At 38.6% G+C, this 20,262-nt stretch overlaps 1 protein-coding gene across 1 annotated transcript; it reads left to right on the top strand.

The window, feature by feature from the left end:
• The first annotated feature begins 1,159 nt into the window (after positions 1–1,159).
• Positions 1,160–16,766, top strand: LOC120303830 (arf-GAP with dual PH domain-containing protein 1-like). Its single transcript, XM_039333693.1, has 11 exons — positions 1,160–1,552; positions 3,071–3,198; positions 4,360–4,451; positions 4,556–4,638; positions 8,044–8,156; positions 8,426–8,572; positions 9,163–9,246; positions 9,511–9,573; positions 10,533–10,604; positions 13,929–14,160; positions 15,517–16,766. Exons 1-11 carry the CDS (start codon positions 1,462–1,464, stop codon positions 15,543–15,545), a joined length of 1,134 nt encoding a protein of 377 aa, XP_039189627.1. The 5' UTR covers positions 1,160–1,461; the 3' UTR covers positions 15,546–16,766.
• Positions 16,767–20,262: the final 3,496 nt, after the last annotated feature.

Here is a 20,262-nt window from a genome sequence, read left to right as displayed (position 1 = left end):
ATGTCATCCTGTGGGACTGAAAGCATGCCTCCCCTGTAACAACCCATACACACTGGTACAGCTTTCCCGCAAAGGTTAAGATGGCACCTCACTCTAGAATTCAAGAAGGCCTTGAAAACCTGGTTTTGATCACAGGTCTGAGCTTAATGTAGTATTGTTGGGGGGGAGGTTTCTTTTTAATTTGTGTCATTTTAAAATCATTTTAGTACAAACTATTATTTTATGTATCTGTTTTCATAGACTTTGCCTTGGTTTGTACACTGCCCAGATTCTATTAGAACTATAATACATTTAAATGAACAGAAAAAGCTATAAAAAGGATCATTTTCTAAATTAAGCTATCAGACATTATTGATCATTGCAATGTACAACCTTGGGATGTAATGTACAGTCAGTTTTTCCTTCTGAACCACAATTTGTTCCCAGCTAGATCCAACGTTTGATCTGCATTTGAAGCAAATTAGTTATGGTTGTTTGGCTTTTGGTAAAAAAAAAATAAAACCCTAATCCTTGATGCTTGTCCAACTGTGGTAGAAAATTACAGATTTAGTGCCTCAGTCTCTTACTTTGATGGTCACAAACAGATGGACATTGCTTGAAAATGTCAACTTATCCTCATGCTGAATACCCTGGAGCTACGACCTAGTCCTGATAGTCTCCACTGGATAGACTCAAATTATTGAATTGGTCATTTTGCCTTTTCTTTCAAGTCTTCAATAAAGGCTACCAATTTTGGACTGCAAAAATCCAGACTATCTCTAAATAACAGCATAATTAGAATTTTATGTTTGATTGCTACCACTTTTAGTGCTCATCAGGATTTTTGTAGGCCAGGTTGAGCAATTTTATGGAGACTTTATTTCATGGAAGCAGAAGGCAAAGTGGAATTGGAGGATCTTTTAGGAGATCTATTTGTCATGTGTTTAAAAATTCAAGTCAACTTGAACGTGTTTGATTCATCTTCAAGTTCACTTTCCCCCCTTTTTAAATCACCAAATATGATTCATGCTAATAGGTGACTGATTACAAGTACTCTGAACTTATCAAAGGGGTGGGAAAGTCATACAGTATTGTTGATCACAGAGCAGTCTGCAAAATGCTTAAACTTAGGAGCTTGTCCTTTAGCCCTTTCTGAGATGGAAAATCCGGTTCTGTGGTTAATAGCTGTACTTCCCTTTAAGTCTACACCCACAGCTTTGGTCTCCTGCACTACAGCACTCTCTTGTCACTTGAATCTACCTAACACCCTTCAGCCTGAACTTGGTTTGGATTACAAAAGCAGTCTATCATTCAAGTTGCCTTGCAGGGGCACTGACTGTTGTTTTCCTGTTGCTCTTTCTCTCCCCTTGCAAAAAAAGAAAAGGAAGAGAAACATACCTCTCTACATCAGTCTCCTATGCACGTGGAGGAGGAAAAAAAAAGCCCTGCTCTTCCTGGAGGGTTAAAAAACAACTGAGAAAAATGGCTGCAGAAGATGAGAGGAATAGAAACCTCCTTCAGGAAGTTTGGAAGAGAAAAGAAAATGCCATATGTGCAGATTGCGGGCGGCCTGGTAAATAAAGGGGGAAATGGTGGTGGTAATAGGAAGTAATAACTAGCAAAGATAGCTCCTGAAAAAAACAATTGCAGTAATTTAAAAGAAATTCAGATGGAGGAATTATACCTGGCACTTAGGACAAGGAAGATATTGTTAATATTATCATATGATTTCTTAAATATGGAATGCTGTGTATGCTATATATTGTACATTAAATATTTTGTTCTGCTAAGGATTAAGGCTTCTGTAACTCTGTGCAGATAATAGCTATCTAACACAGGAATGTGCTTACTGTTGTCTCTCTGACTTTCCATTCAGTGATGAGAATGTATAGCAGTCCAGATGTTGCTGAACAACAATTCCAAATGGCCATCATGATTGGCCATGCTTCCTCTGGGTGGTGGGATTCGAAGTTCAGAATCTAGCAGTAGTTAGGAAGGGAGATTGCTTCCACTGCCGAAGAATAAGAGTGAATTCCTTGGAAGATAGAAATGAAGAATTATAGTACTACTATACAGAGATTGTTGAAGGACCAAGAAAGCATGAACTCACTGGACTTTATTTAAGAGAAGGACTACCATCCAGACAGAGGCAAATATTTGAAGGTATCCAGTCTTTTGAGGTATTGGAGAAAAAGATAGATTTTTTTTCAAATAGAAGAAATGGATGTAATTAAAAAAAATACTTAAGCATTGATGAGGGGACTGTATCCTGAAGATGGCATGAACATTTGAGGTTTAACAAACCACTTGGGCTGCAGGGTTCTAAGAGATACTTATATGGGCAGGCCTTTGAGGTGGAATTGATGCAGGCCACTGAGAGGCACACATAATAAAACAATAGGATGTTATTTAATAAATCAACTGCATAAGGTATTCTTTGACCTTTGATATTATAAACTGAAACAGCAGGGCACAGTTGTTTAATCCTGTTTGCATTGTTTACAGCCTGGGTAATCTGGATCAGAAAGAACAGAAATTTAACAGATCATGCCTTTGATAGGACATGGAGTTAAAGCCTTTCCCAATACTCTGATATTGCCATATTTTTGCCAGGCCCTTACTGGAGTTCCCCCAAAGTGTAGGAGGCTGAGCTGGGATTTTGATTTATTTAAAAGTATTTGCAGAGACTGGCCTCCTAAGAAAAAAATGGTTCAGGGGATTTATATTTTTATTTTGGATAGCATCAATCTCGTCCTTAAAACTACCCTAAAATAGAACAAAAAAGGAGGTTAAAAAATTCTGCCCTGCTGATTCTATAACATCACAGTATTGTGTGGCCTATACACATCCAAGCAGGACTCTGAGAAAGCCCCCAAAGAGGGTCCATTTTCAGTTCTTGACTGATAAATAACTTTGAGATATTAGGTTGAAGAAAGGTGTTGCCAGTAACAATGACATGTGAACAACAAGCAGCAGTGATAATTAACTGATGACTATTGGAACCTTAAGGAACTTAGGCTCCCTACGATTTATTGTACTCAACCTCATAACAGTCAGTCCATAGCCATTGATGCTCTTTGATTCTGTTCAGATCCTTGCTGGGTCTCCTGTACTTTGGGTATTTTCATCTGCTATGAGTGCTCAGAAATACACCACAAGATCCCTAATATAAGTGAAGTTAAGTCAATAAAGAATTGCTGGGAGGAAAGTCAGATACAGGTGAGTACTATCCTGAGAAGTTTCTTTCCCTGTTATTTGTTTTGGTCATGTAAACCATCTTTTCTCTCAAAAGCATTCAAGGAGGCAGATGTCAAGAGAGGGGAAATTACTATTTTTTCTTAAATTGCAGCAGCAGGGAAGGAATTATATGCCCAATTTTGGACAAAGAACAAACGGTATAAATTCCCAGTTCAGTTTTAATTGCAGCAGGTGAATTCTATTTATCCACAACTAAGATACTTCTCAGACATGAGTGTTTGCTAGGAGAATACTATTCCTACAAGGTTATTGCTTTGCTAGCTTTCCAGCATGCCTGCTTCAGATTTTGGTTTCCTGTAGTTAAGGGAAAGAGTCAGTAATCTGGACAGGTCAGGGCCATTTTCAGAAAATTAACTAACTTGAAAGACTGCTGAGGGCCACATGAAATTCTGCTGTTGCAGACACTCATGTTTTTGAGACGCTTACTAAGCAAAAGGGTGCAGTGGTATAAGAATTCAGAAAAGTGTCCAACAAAAGCCCTTCTCTCATAATTGATGAATTGGTGCTATTAGTCCTTTGATGTAGGACAGGTCAAGAAACAGGTGCAGCAAAGATTTTAGGAGTCTATTTTATTGTAAAAAGGTAGAATAACACTATCTTGAAAGCCTGTCCAGGTTTCTCTCTGTCCCACATTTTCCTAAACAAAATTAAGGCACGGTTACTTTGAGGTTTTTTTTTCTTCCCTTTTTTGTGCCTTCCTGATTCCTGGCAACTGTCTGGATGTGTCCCTGCAGTTTTCTTGGCATGGTTTTTTGAATATTTTGTAATTGCCCCCTTCCTAGAGCAGAGACAGAGTGACTGTCCCAAGATCACCAAGACAGGATAAGAATTTGCAGTATCATGGTCTCTAGCCTGATGCCTTACACAATAGGCTAAACTGTGTTCTTTTTCAAGACTGTGTAATCATTTCTGCAAGCCTGCTCTTTAATGGTTTGCTTCTTTCTTACAGAAGGTCAGGTCTGCATCCCTTTACAAGCACTAATTGGCAGAGAGAAAGTTTTCTACAGAATATGATTGAGGATGATTGGAGTTTGATAACTGAGAGGTAGAAATACTACTAATGGAGATCATTTCTGTGCCAAGGGGGATGTCTGAGAGCATTTGCCTTTTCTTGCTTTACAGTTTCTGTCCCAGCGTGGGAATGCACTGGCCAAAGCAACGTATGAGGCTCATATACCTGCTTATTATTACCACCCATTTTACAGCGACTGTCAGTAAGTGCTATAACTCTTGACTAGAGAAAGTATAGGAGATTGGGTGGTAAGCCAATTCTTGGACTTCTCTTACCTGCTTTATCACTTGTGGTGACATCTTGCAGAGTCCTCAGAGAGCAGTGGATACGAGCCAAGTATGAACGGAAGGAATTCCTGGAGCCAAAGAAAGAAATTCTTTATTCCAATGGTAACAATTCTATAATGGAAGTTTTCCCTTTATTTATATATTATGCAAATGTATATGCCTTTCATCTTAATCATATTAAAACTTGGGAAATAACTTTTCCAAACAGCATGTTGGAAGACCTGAGGCAAAGCCCAGTGGGAGCTACTTATGTTGTATCAATCTCTCTATAATTTTCAGGGAGCTTAGTATAAAGCTCTGGCTCCAGATTTAAAAGGGGAAATTCCATCCAATGAAGTATACCACTAAAAGGATAAGATGAAATTGGTTGAATTTTCTCCCCTCCAATATGACTAGAACTACAATACAGTAGTTCTTTTTAGGCTATCAGGTTGTGGACAATCCATTCATTTGCTTTGTTAAAGGGAAGGAATTGCCTGCAGGGAGTACCCAGGGACACAAATGTAACACATCTCCTTAAACACTTAATGGTTGGACATCCCTGATATATTCCTTTATAATACGTTATGTTGAGGAAGTAGCTATGTATTTCAGGAAATACAAATTGCTAGTAATAGGGCAGTTCAATTTCGAGTTATTCCTGCATAGTATGGTTTGCATTTGTTCTTTGTTATTATATTTAGATGGTCTGCTCTCCCCTCTCCTTATTTTGAGACCCGGCAGCAAAATAAATGGCCTACAATGTGATACTGAAACACAGATAAAAATGATTATACAGAAACAATTTGCTTTAGGAAAAGTAAAATAACTATTTGATGGAAGTGCAATTTTCTCTCCTAACATTAGTTCCGCCCATCTATGTTTAAAATACTAGGTCTTACATATTAAACCATATCCACAACAAACATTACAACTGCAGAATGTCATTTAGTTTCTCATTTACCCAAAATGACACAGAAAGCCAGTTCCATGGGAGAAGGCAGCTGCTTATGTTCCCAATGCTTAACCAAACAACTACTCTCAGGCATACAGAAACCTCTTCCTTCTAACAGGCCCACATTATTCATAAAAATGATATTGCCAGTGCTACAGGTAATAACACTTCACTGTTGTCCAACATAGGAAGTGTCACAGTGTGACAACCTGCAAAAATGCAACAGGAAGAATTCTAGCTCTGTATTTGTGGTCTTTGCGTGTTAGAAGATGTGAAATTATATCTCAAGTATTTGAAGACTTTCTCATGAGATAAGCAGAGCAAATTTAGAAATTAAAAATTAAACATTTTCTCCACATTCTTTACTGTAAAGTGCCCTCAAATAAACTGTTAGTGCTGAAGAAGATAATAAAAGCCCAGCCCTATGAAAAATATAAGCCAGTGGCACTGCCAGAGTTAAGACAAATGGCCTATAGGGTCCTTTTCATCTCCATTCTCCCTTTCCAAGGGAGGGTCAAGGGGTAGCCATCCAACAAAAAGGTAGGGGGAAGACTGGAGAGATCTCTGCAGCAGGAACCTGGTGCTTTTACAAAATGGGGTGGAAAAACCTTTCATCAGAACCTGCACTAGGGATCTGCTGCTAATCCTTTAGCTTGAAGACTACAATGCAACTCCACATCTTGGGTTTATTTTCTGACTTCAAAGAAGTGAAAAAAGATATATCTCCTACTGAACAAAAGGATGCTCTATCTCAAGTATTACCACTTGTACAAGCTCTTAAATAACTACAACTAAGGAATATGAAGGAAAAAGGACCTCTTCCAAAGTAACAGTTTAGAGTGGAGAGTGAGGGGATTTGGCCTTGTTGAAGTTGAATCAATTTCACTCTTGATTCAAAAGATGAAGTAACATAATGAGGAATTGTAGGTACACAACAATTTAGAATTACTGTATCTGGACTACCAAAAATAAAATGGCCAAAATAAGATAATAGTCATTTGAATTTTTGTAGCTGAAATATGGTAGGCCTAGTTATAGCTCCTGCGAGCCTGGACAATATGGTCTGTAATTAGAAGTTATAGGATTATAACTCTAAATGTCTGGAAGTACCAAGCAAAGGAAAGTTTAGGCTAATTACATTTGCAGCAACAAATTTAGCCTTAATGTGGTTTTTTGGAATGTGGTTAAGCATATTGCCAGAAGCCGGTTGTTGTAGTTTGTAACCTATGGCAGGGCTTTTCAACCTTTTCACCAATTGTACCACTTTTAGAATATGGCAATATTCAAGTACCACCAGTCGCTTAGCAAGGTGTCAAAAACTTGATGACCAAAAAAAAAAAAAAAAAACCCCACGGAAAAAAGTGATAAAGTACAGGTAGTCCTCTCTCACCCCCTTTAATATATCTCTTCTCTCACCCTCTTTAATATCATCTCTTCCCTCATCCCCTTTAATATCAGCTCTTCTCTCCCCTTCAGCAGGACCCAGGCAATGCCTCTCGCAGCTCCAGCTGAATCTCTGCCTGAAGACTGCTCAAGGCTGCCTGCCACCCCCAATCAGCTGAAGCTGCACGTGCTGATCCTGGGCTCTCTGCAGGACCCAGGCAGGCAATGCTTCACGCAGCTCCAGCTGAATCTCTGCCTGAACACTGGGTGAGGCCGCCTGCCACCTCCAATCAGCTGGAGCTGTGTGCGCTGATCCTGGGCTCTCAGCAGGACCCAAGCAATGTGTCGCACAGCTTCCAGCTGAATCTCCACCCGAAGAATGTGTGAGGCTGCCTGCTGCCCCCAAGGCCTCCCCGAATCAGCTGGAGCTGCACACTTTGATCCTGGGCTCTCAGTAGGGCCCAGGCAATGTGCAGTTCCAGTTGACTTTCCCACAAGCCTGTGTGGCACTGCTGCTGCTTCACCTCATCCACTTTTACACTTTTTTTTACATTTTTTTACAGTGCTGTTCAACCCCTCATATGCGTACCACCTGCCAGGTGCCAGCGTACCACTAGTGGTACGCGTACCGGTTGAAAAGCCCTGATCTAGGATTTAGGATTTAATTTGATATTGATAATTTGATATACAGGTAGTCCTCACTTAATGACCAGTTGCTTAGCAGCTGTTTGACATTCCGATGGACCCCAGAAAAGTTATTTATGACCTGGATTTGAATGGATTCTAATGTCTGCTCCTTGGTCATGTGATCACATTTTGGGCACTCGGCAACCAGCCTGCATTTATGGTTGTTTGCAGGATCCCGTGATCACATGACTGCAATATACAACTTTTTTTTTTGCTGGAAACCAGTTTTTAACTCTGGTTGCTGGCAAAAAGCATCCATTGGGTACAATGGGCTTACTTTATAACTGCTGTTTTGCTTAACAAGTCTCCAAAAACAGTTGTAAAATTGGGTTGGTCATGTGAGGACGTACTTAATGATGGAGAGAACTTAGGATTGTAATTCTGAGCTTAATTATAGCCATAAGTTGAGGACTACCTATTTGACCCTGCCGTTGTGACCTAGTGTGTCATAATTAAAAAGATTTAACACAGCCATACTCTGCAGCTTGTATTTCTTCTCCTAGGACTAAAGGAAGGGATCCTGTGGAAACAAGGCCGAGATAATCAGCTATATCAGCCACGCAGATTTCTTCTGTCTGAGAAAGAGAGATGTCTGAAATATTTCATCAAACAGGATGTGCGTAACAAATCAGCTTTTAAGTGACTCGTACACAGAGTACAGCCTTATTTAGGGTCAGAGAATCATTTGATTATCTGGATGTCTCTACAGTTCCTTTTCTTTCTCACTATCAACTCAGCTTTCTGCAAGAACTACATTTTTTAAGTTCATAGGGGGTAGAAGGATCTTTCCTTTTTTTAAATGGATGAAGATAGAAGTGGAACTTTGTAGCCCTATGTCTACCCATTAATAGTGTACAAGTAATAGCAAAACCTCTTTCTTCTCAGGCAAAAGAACCCAAAATGGAAGTTAAAATTGACACTGTCAATGCCATGTTCCAGCCAGAAAAGATGAGGCATTCAAATGGCTTGCAGATTACTTATCTTAAACATAACAAGACTCGCAACATCTTTGTTTATCACGAGGATGGGAAGGTATGAGGATCTGGTGTATATGTTTATTGTACATCTATAGGAAATTATTGCTGCAATCTTTAAATGGTACATTTAAGACCCTTACTAGAGCTGGGCCAGATCATTTCTACTTGTTTTTCCCTCCTGTCTTTAACTCTTCCCTAGAAAAGACCTACTTGCAATGCAAGAACTCTCTGTTCATCATGACCTTTTTTATTGCCAGTAAATATATCTGTGGTTGAAAGCCTAATAAGGAAATTCTCTTTAAATGAACCTTCTGCAAGCTTCTCCAGCGCATGGTTAAAATTTTGCAGTTTTATACCTAACATATCTAAAGAGTATTTTTTCTTTTTCTCTTTCAATTCTTCTTTGAAAGCCTTTTCTTTGTGCCAGTAATTAATTTAAGAAACAGGAAATATAGTTTGGTGCATGTGTATTACAACAAAACTCTATTCTAGTGCATACTTTGGTCTAGAAATTCCCTCTGGAAGTTCTGTATACCAATCAAATAAATTCCATAGAAGTAAACTGAGAATTGTTTCTGAGTAGATCACCTTAAGCTCAAGTTGCCAATCATATTTTAATAATTATTGTGCTTTTTCTCTTCCTAGGAAATTGTGGACTGGTTCAATACAATCCGTGCTATAAAATTCCACCACCTTAAAGTTGCTTTTCCTGGCGCTAGTGATGAGGAGGTAAGAAGCTTGCAAAACTGGATAGCCTATTAACTAAACTATATTACAGCTGATCTGATTTCCTTGTGACATAATCAATCTAATTATTTTCAGATTTTTGGCTATCTCCATGCAATGAGATAATTATATGTCTCTGGACTCATGCATGTTTTCTTCTCTGTCCAGCATGAATAGCTGGATAAAATAAAGTTCATTCAAGTTTTTAATTGTTCAAAGTAACTAAGGCATTTTTACAGATCATCCTCATAACTTTTTTTGCTGCAGCTGAAAATCCGGTTGACACGGAATTTCTTAAGAGAAGGCTATATGGAAAAAACTGGACCTAAGGTATAACTACTTATTACTTATTGCTATTTATTAGTTTATTATTATTTATTATTGTACTTTGTTACCATACACCAAAAAAGAGGTTCCAATAGAACATAATATCTGTAGCTTAGGATTGAATTGTGGAGTCCTTGATGTGTCTGATCTTGATTATTTGCTTGCAGACATTTCATTATGCAACTGGATAACATCATCAGTGCTAGTGAGTATGGGAGTTGCTCCCTGCTTAAGTATATATAGTAGCTTGCCCTACCAATGTTGGTGGGGATATGGTTTTCCCCTTGGTAGTTCCTTGATTAGGATATTGTTTTCTGCTTGATTGTTTGTTGGGTGTTAATCCTTACTTATCTGAGGGTTGCTGGAAAGGACGTGTTCTGGTCTTTTTGTTTCCTTCTTTGCTTTTTATTGCTTCTTTTAAATGCTGTGTAAGTGGTTTATTCTTATGTATTTATTGATGCTGAAAGTCTGTTTATATATAAAAAGAAAGGGAGCATGAAAGACAAGAGTGTTCAGCGATGCTCAATTCCAGGCAGATTTTAATAAAATTAACTATTCTTTCACTCAACAAAATGCAATGTTTTTGAAGTGAAAAGCCTCACATTATCTTTGAGTGGGATGATGATGATAATGGTGATGATTACATGCCATCAAGTTGTTGTTGACTCTTAGATTTTCTCCATCATGATTTTTCTCTAAACTGAACCTTCAGCTCTTCCAAGGGTGCACTTACTGCTACTGTAATTGAGTCTATCCATTACAATTTTTATTGTAATGTCCTTGGAATGATTGACTGGTAAATGTAAAAACAGCAACAAAGGAAACAAATAAACCCAAAATCTCCACTCTAGTACTTGGCTCTAGCACTGGTTAGGAGTTGAAGTTGTTTTTAATGCTGCTTCCAAAGAATGACCAGGTGAGGGCTCTCTCCTCTTATAAATGTCTGTGGTTGGTTTTCACAGCAAAAGGAGTGTTTCAAGAAGCGCTGGTTCAGTCTGGATCACCGAAGGCTAATGTACTTCAAAGATCCTTTGGTAAGTCAGTAATTGATTTTGCCTTTTCTCTCAGCTTCCTCATTTACTCAGGTATTTAAGTAAATATTTGTCCAACAGAAACATGGTCATTTTGTTGCTTGAAATAAAAATAGGGTTATTGGTTTTTGAACTCAGTTCTGTAGCCCCCCAAAACCCATCTATGTCAAATTTCATATTGTCACCTTTAGAGCCCTTCATGGCTTAGGACCAAGTTACTTACAGGACCGCATACTGCCGCATAGTTCCCAGAGACCAGTGAGGTCCCACAGATTGGGCCTCCTTCAGGTCCTGTCGGCCAGACAATGACGGCTGGCAGGCCCTCGAGGAAGGGCCTTTTCTGTGGTGGCTCCGACGTGGTGGAATTAACTTCCCCCTGAGATTCGAACTACTCCCACCTTGCCGGCCTTCAAGAAATCTATTAAAACTCTCCTGTTCCGGCAGGCCTGGGGTTGATGTCCCCAGGGGGACCGGGATTCGATTGGGACATGCCGTGTGAATGTATTCATTTTTAATTGTTATATTTGTTGTTTTAATTTTGTACGCCGCCCTGAGTCCCTAGGGATTGGGCGGCATATAAATTTTACTAATAAATAAATAAAATAAAATAAAATAAATTTTCCAACTTGATTTTTTTGCATATCAAACGTCTGTTAAAAACACATCAACAGACCAGACTATTTCTCCTTTTATTGGTTATGTATTCTAAATTAGAGAGAATTATCTCCTCAATTTTAAAGTTGGAGCAGCCTTTCCCTATTCAGTGCCCAATTCAAGATATGCTTGAATTGCATTTCTCTGCATTTCTTACCAAGACATTGAAGGTCACATCTTTGATTTCCATATGTTCTGTATATGTTCCATCATTAGTCCCAAAGATTGAAGCAACCTTGTCAAGAACCTAACTTTGACATTGCCCATTTCCTATGCCATGTACAATCAAGGAAGATTGTGATTGAGATGTTGTTGGGATTCTGAGGGTTCAATAATACCCAGGGGAATGAAAGGTTTTTCCACCTAAGACTAAACAGTTACCATCCTTAATCCTTCAGTGTAACATGTAATTCCCAAAGCAAATCTGTAATACAAAAGATAAAGAAAAGAAAAATACAAACAATATACATGTATATTTAAAAAAGAATAAAAATGAGTACCAAAGAACAAAAATAAAAAAACAACAACTCAATGATGTAAAATACACATTTGTTAGTGATATATAAAAGTGATTCTGTTTTTAAACTTTGCGCCAAAGGAATCATATTGATCAATCTTTTCATTAGCTCACCAGAGAGCCAGTTCAAAGGCTAAAAGTGAACATTTTTTTCAGTCCAGGATATAGAATAGAATAGAATAGAATAGAATAGAATAGAATAGAATAGAAGCTGGAAGGCACCTTGGAGGTCTTCTAGACCAGCCCCCCACTCAAGCAGGAGAATCTATACCAGTGGTTCTCAACCTGTGGATCGGGACCCCATTTGGGGTCGAACGACCATTTCACGGGGGTCGCCAAACAACGCAGTCCGCCATTTTTTTCCCCTTTTCCTTAGCTGTGCTACTCCCTTTTATTCTATTGGCTTTTGAAAGCCAATAGAATAGACTCTCTTGAATAGAGTCTAATTCTATTGGCTTTCAAAAGCCAATAGGAATTGTCCAGGCTGTCTCTGCCCTGCTGAGCCCGCCAAAAGTCCCATTCTGCAAACGGTGCTGCACCAGTTGAGTAGTCCTCGACTTACGACTGGTTGAGTAGTCCTCGACTTACGACCGGTTGGGGGTCACACCATTAAAAAGGTTGAGAACCACTGATCTATACCATCTCAGACAAGTGATCGTCTAGTCTCTTCTTAAAAACCTCCAGTGAGGGAGCATCCACGATTTCTGAAGGCAAGCTGTTCCACTGGTTAATTGTCCTCACCATTAGGAACTTTCTCCTTAATTCCAGGTTGCTTCTCTCTTTGATTAGTTTCCAACCATTGTTTCTTGTCCTGCCCTCTGGTGCTTTGGAGAATAATTTGACCCCCTGTTCTTTGTGGCAGCCTCTCAAATACTGGGATAGTCTATCATGTCACCCCTATTTCTTATTTTCTTTAGATTAGCCAAACCCAAGTCTTGCAGCTGTTCTTCATAGGCCTTGGATTAATTTTTTTGTAGAGAATATCTAAAGTTTCTTGTTTAGCTGACATATTTAATTTTCTGACTTCCTAAGAAGCTCCATGTGTAACATATTTTTAACTGAAGATTCTGAACAGTGCTTGGCAAATTCTTCCCCAAAGGGGGAGAATCTTGAAGGGGGTTGATTAGTAAAAACAGCTTCTCCTGCAGTAAGGCTAATAGCAGGACTTGACGGGAAATGTTTAATTGGCTAGAGTTCTTCATTCATAAATCAGACAGCCAGCTTCTCTTGGCTGATCTATGAAGAAAGTAGAACAACAATTCTTTGCCTTTTTACAAGTTGTATAAACCTCATTAAAAAAAACCAGGAAAAAGTACATTTGCAAAGCCATTTGAGATAGCCATGCCTTATAGAGGCAGTAACAGGTTGTTGTATCTCCGAGGTTGGACTGTGATTTGCATCTGGTCTGAAGTGGTTACAGCAAAGGCCAAACACTATAGTCCAGAGGTGTCAAACTACTGGCACGTGGGCCGGATGCATCATAGCGAAACCGCGCCCACCCCATTGCTAGCAATGGAAAAAAAGTCACGATACGTCATGACACGTCACGTGACGTTGCGAGTTTGATTCCCCCGCTATAGTCTATCTGAGAAATATACAGTACAATGATTAAGGTTAAAGTTTGCCATAGATGAGGTGAAGGGTTCATATATTGCATTCAGAAATGCATCAGAAATCATTATAGATGGCAACTATCTGTTACATTTATCAGCCAAGCAGATTTTGGATAAAAATTAGCTGTTTGGAAGAAAATATCTGGAAGAAAGAAAGGAACCGGGGAGCTGACAAGATGGATAAGAGGGAAACATCAGAATATCCAACATTCTGCTGGAAATATCGGCAGCAGAATATATCTTGACTATACTGATTTCCCCATTGTACTGATAACCCCAGCCTTAAATGTTTCTGCTGAGAGAACATTGGTTATTGTCCAGATTAAGAATGAATGAAGAAATGTTCTGCTGTTGTTTCAGTTCTACCAGCTGCTGCTCCTCTTTCTAAGGTTAGGGTATTGTAGCTAAAGTATTGGCAAATTTCTTCCTTCTCAGGGGAAACAACCGGAGCATCTTGACAGTATTCTGTTATAAGTTATAACTATAGTCTAGAATCCCAAAATAGTTTTTAGACAGATGTATTTTTTTCCTTGTCCCATGCAGGATGCTTTTGCTAAAGGTGAAGTTTTCCTGGGTAATGAGGAACAAGGATATAACGTCATAAAAGGATTGCCACATGACATGCAGGGTAGGTTCACCTGGAAACATGGCATCATTATTGTAACTCCTGACCGCAACTACATCTTCACCTGTGAGACGGAGAAAGATCAGGAGGAATGGAAAGCTGTCTTCAGCCATGTGATAAAGCAGCCCATGACGCCCCAGGAGTATGCAAGTAAGTTCCAAGAGGATATTTTCATTCTATTCAACTATGAGAGATTGAAGACAGGGCGTCGCCCTAAAGTGATTGCTGATTTTTCTCTTGGTATTCCTCCCCTCCTGACTTGATAAATTAAAATAGATGAATTAAGAAGTAAGGAGTGGCAAGCTACATTGAAAACTCTGTGTATCTTTGTGTATCTCCACTTGCCTTGAGTTAATGTTGACTTCTGCTGACTGCCTTCACAACATGCAGTTTTCTTGGTAAGATTTTGGAAGTGGTTTTCCATTGCCTTCTTCCTAGGACTAAGAGAGACTGGCTCAAGGTCACCCAGATAGCATTTTGCTTAAGGCACAACTAGAACTCACAATCTCTCAGTTTCCAGACTGATACCCTAACTACTACACCAATCTGGCTCTATGGTAAAGTGGCAACCTCTAAAAATACTGTAGGGATCAAATGAACCTTGTAAGCTTAATGGGAGACTACAGTTCAGTGGCTTGTTTGTGAGTATGCCAATGTACCCAGGACAAGGACCAAGGTAAGCAATCGGAGTATGGAGAAGATGGTAGGTAAAACTAATTGTTAAACTAATGTTTTGTAACTGGTTCTGTCCCCTATAGAAGCTATTTCGTGACTATTGCAAGATTGCCCTCTGCATGTTCTGAACACTCCAAATGTATTCTGAAACACTCCCAGTGTTTCTCAATCTCAGCAACTTTAAGATGTATGGACTTCAGTTCCCAGAATTTCCTAGCCAGCATGGTGTCTACAGAATTTTGTGAATTGAAGTTCATGCAAGTTGCTGAGGTTGAGAAACTCTGCTGTGACCTATAAGAACAGGAAGGTCATCTAGGTAGATTGGGCAGGTATGAGAGTTGAACAAGAGATGTCCTGTTCTATATCCTTTATTTTTCCCAACATAACACAAGCATGTCACATTACTTACACTACTGAAATTATTATGCTTTCACTAGTCATAAGGCAAGAGGACCTTTAAGGTAAAGGTAAAGCTTTCCCTATCCAGTCGTGTCCAACTTTAGGGGGTGGTGCTCATCTTCATTTTTTAACCAAGGGGGGCTAGCATTGTCTAAAGATGCTTCACTAGTCATGTGGCCAGTATGACTATACGCTGTTGGGTAGTAAAATGCAGCTGTTATCTCTTGCTGCCACTAGGCAGTGCCCGCAACCCTTTTAGCTTGTCAACCATCAGGACTAAAAAAGTAATTTTAAAATAAATTATGTCATATGGTCAGCAATAAAATCAGTGTAAATATAGCGTTGCAGAATTATCCCCCCTTTGCCTATGGCTATTTATTTTTGCCTTAGTAGATTTATAATATAATAGATTTTCACTTTTTTTTTTAACAGTTGAAGCTAATTTTAGGATCAAACATTAACATCTCTGGGGAAGAGTGAGTTGCTGCTGTTTTCTTGGTCTACAGTTTTTGGATAACACAGAAGAAAAGACTTTCTGGAGTCAAAGCAGCCTACGCATTCTCTCAGAACAGGAAGAAGTGTTGAAAGAAATAAAATCCATTTAGACCGCCCTTTGCCAAAATACTGCTGGACATCTGTCCCTCAAAGTCCTCTGTCATTTTGACCCTGAACTACACTTGGTATAGAAATAAGAAGCACAAAGACTGATGTAAAGCAGCTGATGGATGCTACTGCAGAGCCCTTCAATAAATTGAATAGTTTATTTGCATTGATCAAAATATGCACATTCCCATTTTTGTACTACTATTGCTTGCTGCTGATTGCCTGGCGAGCTTTGCAGACATTGGCAGGAATGTGAAGGGCCACCAGGATGATGGTTGTGTCAGTATCCACTTGCCTGTCATTCTGTGATTATTCTGATTCCAGGCCTACCATTCTTTCCCATTTTTCTGCTTACTCAAGTCCATATGATAGGTTGCCATTTTTGGTGTGCTTGTGCTCTGAAATTTTCTTCAAAGGAAAGTGGGGAGGAAAGGACTGTAGACCTGTCTCTTAAAGTTGCCTGTAGACGATTGGCAAGCTCCTTTTAAAGGCTAAGGTGTACAAAATGCTACTTTATATTGTCTTGTTCATTCTTTCAATTGCATTATTTTCACTTTCCCCATCAATACCAATGTGAGAGCCAGCCAATTTTCTGCTGCCTATAACTTTATTGGCTTCCTATCCAAATGATATGAAAATTCTAGGTTTTCTACAATTCACTAATCAGAGGCGGCAAGACATATTTAGACTACATAGCATCCTTTGTTCCTCAGTATGGTTTGTTAAAGAACCTCAGAACTGTTTCATTAAAGTTTGATGACCAAATGGCTGATTTTGGCAGTATACTTTTTAATGCTTTTTTTTCCAAAAACTTGAAATTTAAAATGAATGGGTCAATGCATCCATTTTTATCTTTAAACGTGCCTCAACCTCCCCTTGCTATATATCACTGTATCATTGGAGCAAGTCTCTTTCATCCTTTGAATAAAACTAACTCCCAAGTGGAAATGATTGTAAAGAGTGAGAAGCGTCCATAAGACATGGTTAAAAAAAAAGCCAGTATAGCAGCTGTGATGGTATAATCAAAATTTTGCCTGTTTTTTATGTGTTGTACATACATAAAATAGATGGAACCTTGATTTCATCTTGATTTTTTTTTTATCATAGCCTGTGGACACCCCTGAAAAGGTTGCCCACCTCATTGCATCAATTCTATCCACATTCAAGCAAACTGAACAAACAGACAGTTTTGATGGGCCATAAAAGATGCATATCCTGCTGGGTTCCCAATTCTTTTAAAAAAATCACATGTGCTGCTGTTTCTGAAATGAAATATTGATGGATCCATTTGTTTATTCCATCTTCTATTACTCTTTCTCTTGCACATTTATCACCCATGTGGGCAATCTTTGAAATATTTTTCTATTATTTTTCAATCCAACAGAAATGAAAGTGAATCAGAGAAACGAAAAACAACAATCCTTAATTAAATTGTTTTTTTCATAATTAAAGCAATTGAATGGAGGATCAATGGTATCTTTTCCCAATACATTTTAAATATCTCTAACCTGTCATGCCTGTTTTTCTTATTAGATGACAGCATCTTCCTTCAAAAGCTAAGTTGACAAGAATCAGACTTATTAGTGCAGTGGTTCTCAACCTGTGGGTCGGGACCCCATTTGGGGTCAAATGACCATTTCACAGGGGTCGCCAAACAAGGCTGTCCGGCATTTTTTTTCCCTTTTCTTTGGCCACGCCCCTGGCAGCCAGTGATGTATAAGTGGTTGGGGGTCACTACAACATGGGGAACTGTATTATGGGGTCGCGGCATTAGAAAGGTTGAGAACCACTGTATTAGTGGGATGGGAGGTTACAAAGAAATATCAGGGACTAGGAAATTAAAATGAAAAGTCCAATGGTATGCTGAAAAGAAAGCTTCATGAATGTACTTTTGGAATCATCAAGAATTGACATTAGCTTGAATGAGACTTTTTCAAACTTATGTAGACTTCCTTAGATTTACAACTGCCACATGATTATTATTTTTTTTTTGAATCAGTCTGGTTGTTCTTGTATTGGTTGGGCAATGAATTGATCAAATGAACAAATAGGACCAGAAAAAGCTGGTTTCATTAAAGGCTGCAGATCAGTGCTTGAACTTGCAGCAAGAAGCTACCGGTACTTTAGAAACAACATTTTTTTTTTAAGGGAATAACTTAAAGAACGTATTTTAAAGAGACTCAGTTAAGATTGGGAAAGTTAATAGGAACATCATTTTCTTAAATCTACATCTCAAAACATGCCACTAGTTTTATTTTAAGCTTTTCAAACAATGCTTTCCTTCCTGCTGATTAAGCTGATTCAGAGAGCAACTCATTCTATAATCAGCGGTCAAGGCAGCTTGGTAGCGCTTATGTAGAAAATCACTGAAAGTAAATCAATTGCAGCTACTAAGCCCCAGCTGTTAAAATCTGGATAATCTTAGATGGTAACAAAAAGTTATTTGCTATTATCTAGTCATCTTCTGGATTTCTGCACCTCAGATATAATAGCCCTAATGACGATAATTTCACCAAATGCTTCTACAGTCTTCGTAGTCCTGCTTCTGCTGGCAATTTGGCTGCTTTCAATGCCATCATCAGACCTATTGTGCAACCACATCCATGCTTCTTATGTCATGTTGACAAAACAATATCCATTTCAATGTCTTTTCTGTCCATAGGCCTGGGACTGGTAGATCAAAAAATTGCTGCTACTTCCCTTGCCACAGATCAGCCCTGATTTCTCACTCATAGGCTTACATTTAAAAAGCTTCCACTTAATGAAGTTATATGGATCACAATACTCCATGCAGCCTTCCATAAAGTGCATTACCCTACAGAACGTTATACTATAGTTTCTAGAATTATCTGGTAGAACTGGTTGACTATTCTGGGAATAACAATGTATTTGAAGGATCTCAGCATGGAGAAGATTAGCAGAACTTATAGAGTGCAGTAAGTACGCGGTTGATTGAATTCCAGTCTCATCATTTATTTACCTCACTCTTCCTCTACAACCACTACTTCCCTGGTATTATCAGACTTCAATGTCCTGACAGAAGCAAAGTAAATTCTGGAACAAGAGGAAGAATCATTAGCCTGGAAAGTAAACTTTGTACACTTCAAAGTGAAATTATAACAGCCTGTCATTTTTAGGCTTCCATGCAACCCTGAAAAAAAGGTAAGTCTGTTTTAATCGTTCAATTCATTAAACTGAATGTGACTTTTAAAGCAGCTGAATCTTTTTTTCCCTCAGATGCACAAAAAAATAGCAGGAAGCTTTACTAAACAGCAGAGAAGTGAGGTGTAAGATTCATAACTCATTTCTTTCAAAACATTTTCAAAGTTTCTGTCCTGGAAACTATGTCCTAAAAGAAGAACTGGATATATTTAGCCTTGAAAATGAAAGCGATGGGTGAGAAATATGATAACTGTCAATTTCCAAGATTGGGAATGAAGTCCTGGCTGAGTTAAAGTAGAGGCAGAATCATAGAAATATGAGACTTGCTTTAATATGAGTTCTTGCATTGATTGCAAGCTGGCTTTAATTGTCTAAAAGCTTCTTTTAAATCTATGTTTATCCAAATCTGATCACATCTGTTATAGACCACTACATAAGATGATGAGCACCCTGATTAGATGAAGACATATCAGGTATGATTTGACTAAAAAAACTCATCCTTTATTCCAGATATATTTAAAAGATTGTTAAAATTACAATGCTACACAAGCAATTCTATGTGTTCCTTTTTTTAACACTTAAACTTATCAAAGAGGGAATTCTTTTCAGTGCCAATCCTTTCTGTTGCACTATAGAAAGTATGTTAATTCCATTAACTAGTTTGTCTTATTCCATCCTAGTCCTCTTCCATCCTAACACTTTCTATTTTTATTCTAAGACAATTCCTTCTCCACACAACAATGCACAAAAAGGGAGAAGCTGGGGTTGAAGAAACTGATAGAAAGCTGAAGGAAGAAAATGGGAGTTAGATGGATGGGAAGACATGGTGGTTTAAATACACAGTGCCATTCTTCATTAGCTAACAGTCCAGAAGTTATTGCTGAGAATGTTAGCATCTGAGTGTGAAGTGGTGAGTCAGACACATTCATCCACCGTAAAGGGGAATGCTATTTTTGAGTAGGGCACAGTTGGGCAGCAGAAGAGGTGAGGAAGAAATCAGTTGGATTGCTTCAAGAAGATTTATTTGCACTAATGGGCTAGCAGATAAATACTGGAATAGAGAGAGTAGTTGAGACCCACAGATGCACAGAGGACACAATCTTTGGAGGCTGAAAACAAAAAGAAGAAGAAATCATGCTGTTTAATTCATAAAATGCAATGGATGTACTTCTTACAGTCATGGTCTTTCTCTAAGGAATGGTAAGAAGCATTGCTGAGCATGACATGCAAAGAAGACATTGCCATCATTCCTTATGAAGAATAGGTTCTTTATCTCATAACCAACCTATTTTGGATTTTTTCCCCATCAGCATTCCCATCCTTCATTATTGATCTTAATGCCACAAATGTGAGGCACAAAATGTGTCTATGGTAGTTTTCTGTAGCATTGAAGTGCCTTTTGGCTACCCAGTA

Source organism: Crotalus tigris, unplaced genomic scaffold (assembly GCF_016545835.1).
Source record: "Crotalus tigris isolate CLP2741 ecotype Arizona unplaced genomic scaffold, ASM1654583v1 scf7180000024506.7606697, whole genome shotgun sequence".
Classification (NCBI taxonomy): domain Eukaryota; kingdom Metazoa; phylum Chordata; class Lepidosauria; order Squamata; family Viperidae; genus Crotalus; species Crotalus tigris.
This window is presented reverse-complemented; position numbering and strand designations above follow the sequence as displayed.